This window comes from Neolamprologus multifasciatus, chromosome 6 (assembly GCF_963576455.1).
Source record: "Neolamprologus multifasciatus chromosome 6, fNeoMul1.2, whole genome shotgun sequence".
In the NCBI taxonomy this organism is placed as follows: Eukaryota; Metazoa; Chordata; class Actinopteri; order Cichliformes; family Cichlidae; genus Neolamprologus; species Neolamprologus multifasciatus.
In genome coordinates, this window is record NC_140444.1 from 18,052,128 (window position 1) to 18,058,127 (window position 6,000).

The 6,000-nt window shown below is 41.9% G+C and overlaps 1 protein-coding gene across 26 annotated transcripts in view; it reads right to left on the reverse strand.

Moving 5' to 3' along the window:
* ptprdb (protein tyrosine phosphatase receptor type Db) overlaps nucleotides 1-6,000 on the reverse strand; it is a 176,012-nt gene that overhangs the window by 53,964 nt on the left and 116,048 nt on the right. For all 26 annotated transcript variants that reach the window (XM_085163726.1, XM_085163724.1, XM_085163721.1 and 23 more), the window contains one exon: nucleotides 45-233. In XM_085163726.1, coding sequence (XP_085019852.1) covers nucleotides 45-233 — 189 coding nt within the window. The remainder of the gene's footprint in view (nucleotides 1-44; nucleotides 234-6,000) is intronic.

Here is a 6,000-nt window from a genome sequence, read left to right on the forward strand (position 1 = left end):
TTGAAGAGAAGGCAAAAGAATGGAGGGATAAAAGCACTGGTTACCTGAGCGGAGCTGCTTGATTCTTCCATTGTTATTGGACGTGTTGACCGGGAGGAAATCCTTGAACCAGGTAATTTCTGGGTCAGGGTTGCCGCTAGCGGCGCATAGCATAGTGGCAGTCCGAGAACGCTCCACCACTTTCAGCTGGGGGCCCATGTCAATGGTGGGAAACCCTGAGGGCAGCTGATCCTCTGGAAGGATTAAGTACACAAGTAAAATATTTAACCTAGTAAGACAGAGAAGCAGTTTTCTTCTAACATCTTCCTGCAGTCTTTTCACCCTCACTTACACGTTTGTCATGTTTTGATTGTACTGAATAGATTTGAGACCATCGTTGCATGAGACAGGTTGTCTCTGATTTTTGTCCTGTTCTTCTGTAATTTGGAATACCTTGACTATTTCTCCCAGTTTCCTCAACTCCTTAAAAACCACCCTCCCACTGAGAGCCACTTTGTTTGTCCTCAGCTGTCCAGTTTGCTCAATTCTTCCAGCCCACACTGCAGACCACACAGAGATATGCCTAGTTTGTCCTAATAACTCTTTGGGAATGACCTTGATGGTGCAAAAATAACATTTTATGCCTGTAAAATTGTGTTATCTTTGGCATTTTTTGTGGATTCAGCTAAAGAAATCGGGAACAAATGATGTGTTTTTTGTTACAGGCTGTTAGGCAAAAAGCCTAAAGATACAATTTAAAACTGTTTCTTTCCTAAGTTGTCTGTTATGTGTAGACACAACACTGATTCATCCCTTGAGTTAGGCATCGTTTTATGCTTAAATGAGATCAGTGTTAAGTGGCTCAAGAAACAGACAAACAAACAATCCTCTTAAAATGGTCAAGTACAAGGACGTAAAGTGAAAAAGCAGCCAATCACCCCCCTTACTTAAGTCTTTGGGAGTAGATCTCGCCAAGAATTCAGCATGAAGACAAATAACTGTGTTTCCCCAAATGTCAAACTAATACTTGAGATTGTCCCACCTGTCTGCGAGCAGTGCAATTTAGGCTATTAAGAAAGCTCTCACACATTGACCAGTCTGTGCTCAATATAAGAAATTCCTGAGGCCTGAAGACACACAGCTTAAGCACCGAAATGACATCGGGGAGGTTCAAATGCTAGTCCAGTCTCAGAGGAACTTTCAGGGGAAAACTTGCGAGCTAAATGGTAAAAGACTCTAATTTGGATTCAGTTTAAGTCAAAATATGTTTCATCAGCCTTGAGTCCAGAGGCAAGACTTTTGAAGAATCCAATAGTGAGGTCAAATAGCATAAGTAACATTTCATCCTACCTGACAAATTCACTAATGCTTTAGGCAACAGCTTTTTGAACAGGAATCAGGTGAGCTACAGTTTCTGTAGCGCCGCGTTTTGTACAGCATGAGCAGGTTGCATAAAGTCAAATGTGTGAGCCCTATAAAGACGTATCTACTGGGACTTGCACTCTGTTGGGATGGAAAATCAAATGTAATTTCATTAAATCAATTAAATCAAACATAGAGAGTCATTTCACTGTGAGAGAGGAAATCAAAGGCAGCGAACCAACTTCATTCAACTGAAGTAGGAGATTTAAGAGAAGGGGGGGACAATGGCTTCGAGGAAGTAGGGGATCAAAGACGAGTGAACCCAGCTCAGTAAAAACTGAAAGGATACGGTATCCCCCCTTTGAATCAAAAAGCTACAGAGCAAACCAGGTTTTTAAAACTTTGTTCAAGGCTACACAATGAATGCCACATTTGTGAGTCATCTATAATACAGGGAATAAAATCGTTAAAGAAAGTCAGACGAACGAGGAATATTTATATAGAAGACAAGTTTATTTTAAGCCCTCACCCCTCCACAATCCCACACACACAAACACTCGCATACATATATTTTTTGTTTTACCCAGAATCCCTTGTGACTTTATCCCTCTATGCCAAACAGAACCTCATTAACGGGAAATCCTAGCGCTGAACCTCGCCAAGGAGATGCTAATTCTGGTACCAGCCCATCGAACCATGGCTGATAGGTCGTGAGACGCCGGTTTCATGAGTGCGTGTGTGGCCTTTTAACAGCTCCGGTTTCAATCAATCACCACGCCCGACAAATGGAAACACGGACATAATAAACCAAGAGAACAAGACGAGAAGGTGTTTGTGTGTACGAGCGTGCCAGCGAGCACGGGTGGCGAAGAGGGCGAAAGTGTGAAGAAGAAAAAGGAGAGAAGGAGAATAGACCAGAATAGATTCAAACAAACTGGAAAAAAGAAAGAGTGACAGAAAGGAAAACACAACGAGAGAGAAAGAGAGAACGAGAGAGAGAAATAGAGAGGGAGAGAGAGCACAAGGGACCTATACAGCATAACAATCATGATTCTCTCTGCTTTCATTATGCAAACGCTTACTTCAAAGCCAGCCCCTTGTAGGCAGGAATAATGCATTCTATTTCATCTACCTGGGGTGGGACACTGCACTGAACATTGAGGGTGCACAGTCAGAATGCTACTCCCTGAGAACGTGCATCTTTTTCTGCCCCTTTCCTACAACCACTTAGCATGTGCGCAAAGAAAAAAAAAAGTTGGAAATGTACCACTGCTTGTTGAAGCGTTTAAAGCCTTGCAAAGCACACAAGTATGCTCATGTAATAGCTGAAAATATCTGCACACACATAGAATATATGTGTGTGCAGTATATGTACAAAAAACAACACAAAGACAAACACATACACACAAATTTAAAGTTGACAAGGTGGAAAGTGATGTAAATGAAAGGTTGAGGGAGGTTTCAATTGGCTAAAGCACACACACACAAGTTAACGTGCGCACACAATCAGCATTCCGCCATCCATGATGGCGACAGGTGTAAGCAACACCGCAGTGTGTTTGGGTCAAAGCCGCTGCAGCATGTGTATTTGAGACTGGGCTGCTGAATGGTAACAGCTAAGAACCCCCTGAGGTCAGGGTAGATTAGTAACCCTACACTCCCTTGTTGGCGTGGCCTTGCACACATCACATTGTTTCATTTGGATGAGCTCCCTACTTCACCATTTCCACTGAGAGCCACCCAGATAATTTCACAGCTCATAGAAAAAGCCCCGCTCTCGCAATCATGGGAACCACTGCGCGAACACTGTCCCCTTTATATAAGACCTCCAAAATGAATTCTGCACACATTGCTTTCTGGCTTTGTCATCTGTAAATTTGGAAGTCAAGCCTGGTTTTATAATCATGGGAAGAATGAGCTGGCTGCTGTATCAGAACCCAGAGTGCACCTGCAAACAAACCTGTTTCTGCCATTCACAACTGCTGCACAGCATAAACAGTGAATGCTTATAAAACAGCTGACTTTAGATTTTCTAATAAAATGTTGTGTTTCTGACGTGTTAACCTCTTCCTTCTGTCTGTGATGAGTTTGTCAGGTGTGCCTGCAACACTCTAGCACTGTTACAAGTCATTTATTGTTGCAAAAAGCACCACGTGACAACAAGAAGTTGTCACTGAACACAAACAGAAGAAAGTAAATAAGTTGGAACTACAAAACTCCCTCATTAACTTTATTTTTTTGGGCTCAAGTACCTAAAATAACACACAAGCTTTGTCTTCAACCACTAGTTATACAATACCTGATTGTGCCACGGATACTAAAGCACATAATTGCTCTCAGCTTCATTATTATTTCAACCACTGCCAATCACAGCCATTTACTGGAAGCCCAGATTTCAATTAGCCTGGTTCTAATCCTCAGTAATTAAGCCAGCTGACCTTAACACCGGATCCCTCCTGTCAGAGAGTCAGTCAGTCAGTCAGTCACCGGAGCTGTGTCTTTAGAGAGCCAGAGGGGAGGCATAGAGACATGACTGACAAGACTGCATGTGTGTTTGAGTGCTTTTGTTTAAGTGTGTGTGTGTATTTGTGTGGGTACATTTGGACTGACAGTCTATCGGGGACTATTAGCTGCTCCCAGGTGGCCTTTTATTCATCCACAACACAATGAGTCCTCAGAGGAACAGAAAGAGGCTAATCACTACATAAAGGCTGACTGTTTTAGATTGAGGATACGTTTGTATGTCTCCATGTGAGTGTGCGTGTGCTTGAGTGGTTATGGTCTTGATAAGGAAAAAAAAAAACCTGGAAATGAGTGTATTCATCCGTCAAGAGTAAAACAAAAATCAAAAATAGACGCAGACACACACAAAAGTAAGCATGCCTGCTTGCACTCAGATGGACAAGTGCACAAACACGCACAAAGACGACCATGTGAGACAGGAAAAATTCTGGATGGATGGAGCGGAAAAGCACAGAAGATGCAAAGAGTGGTCTGATGTGAATAATTTAGAGGCTGCTGTGTAGTAGACCTAAGAGCATGAGGAGAGACAGAATGAGCGAGAGTTTGGGAAAAGGAGGAATGTTTGAGAAGATAAAGAGAGGAAAGGGAAAGAGTAAAAGTAGGAGGGATGGAGTTGGAAACAAACAAAAACAAGTATAAGAGAAACAGGAAGAACTGCAAACTATGCTATCACCCATCAGACAGACAAGAGGGACACAGAGAGAAAGAGAAAGACAGAAGGGGAGAGAAAGCATGAGAAGACAGAACAATAGGCTGCATCTCCGTTCCCCTGTACTGTAAAGGCAGGCAATGTGATTATCCACACTTGAGCAACTTCACTCACTAAGACACTCTTGAGCTTCAAACAACTGGTACATAATGTTCTCCTAATGGACTCCACTAACACTAACATCACTATCTGCATTAATGGACTCTTGCGAACACTAAACCGTCTACTGCAGCGGATCCAGGCTCACACTTGAATATATAGCCGCATGCGAAGAATCCCCCAAGCCTCCAATTTCCATCCATTCAGTCAGCCATCCATTAGTTACACTCACTTTATCCTGTTATTCTGGGTTACAAACAGGAATAGTCATTTGCAAATCATTGTCACTAAATTATCAGAGGAGCAGTTAACCATTGCAACTATTTCTTTTTAAATAGTGCTTCAGTTAGTTAGTTAAGAAAACCTGCAAAAAACAATGATTGTTTAAAAAAAAAGAAAAAAAAATATTTCTGTATTATTGGAGGGTCTTTACCTTACAATATAAAGTGCATTGAGGATGTGATGTATATACTGTATACGTATATACAAAAATACTACATGGACAAAACAGGTGCACTACTTAATCTTTGCATGTACATATTGTCAGCCTTATTGCCACAGGTGTACAAAATTAAGCACATGGGCATGGAACCTGCCTTTATAAAGAGATTGCAACAGACTGGCAACCTGTCCAGTGTGTACCCTGCCTCTCACTCTCTGGCAGCTGGGGGGACTGGAGCGTCTCCCATCTACCAGGTTGGATGAATGGATGGAGAATTTTTTGGCATAGAAGTATTACTAGGAACAAAAGGATGGGGTTTTAAACAGGGCCAATCCATCCAGTAAAAAGCCACTGAAAAGCTGTTGAAAAGATGACTTTTGCAGAAGTCTAAATGACACTGACATTTAGTTAAAAAATGAAACCCTTGTTTCTTTGGGTTATTGAAGAAATTTGGTTGAAAAGTGAAAAGAGCATTTCCTTTCATCTTTTGAAAGATGAGGAGCAGGAGATTCAGACCGACACGCCTCTCACTGTGAGGCAAACTTCTTAACCACTGAAGTGTCGCTCACACACACACACACACACACACACACACACACACACACACACACACACACACACACACACACACACACACACACACGTATGTAAATTGCATAATATACTTCAGCATTCCCCTTCCCGCAATCCTGAAATGGATAAGCAGAAGAGAATAGATGGATGGATGAACTACTAGTCTGCATACCTAGAATGGATGGTCAGCTTCACAATCAAATTAAATGGCACAGCTAGGTGTGATGCAGACGCTTACTAGACTACTTTACTTCGTTTTTAAAGGTCTTTCTAAACTCCTAAAAAGACAAATGCTTTTGTTTTTCGTCAACAA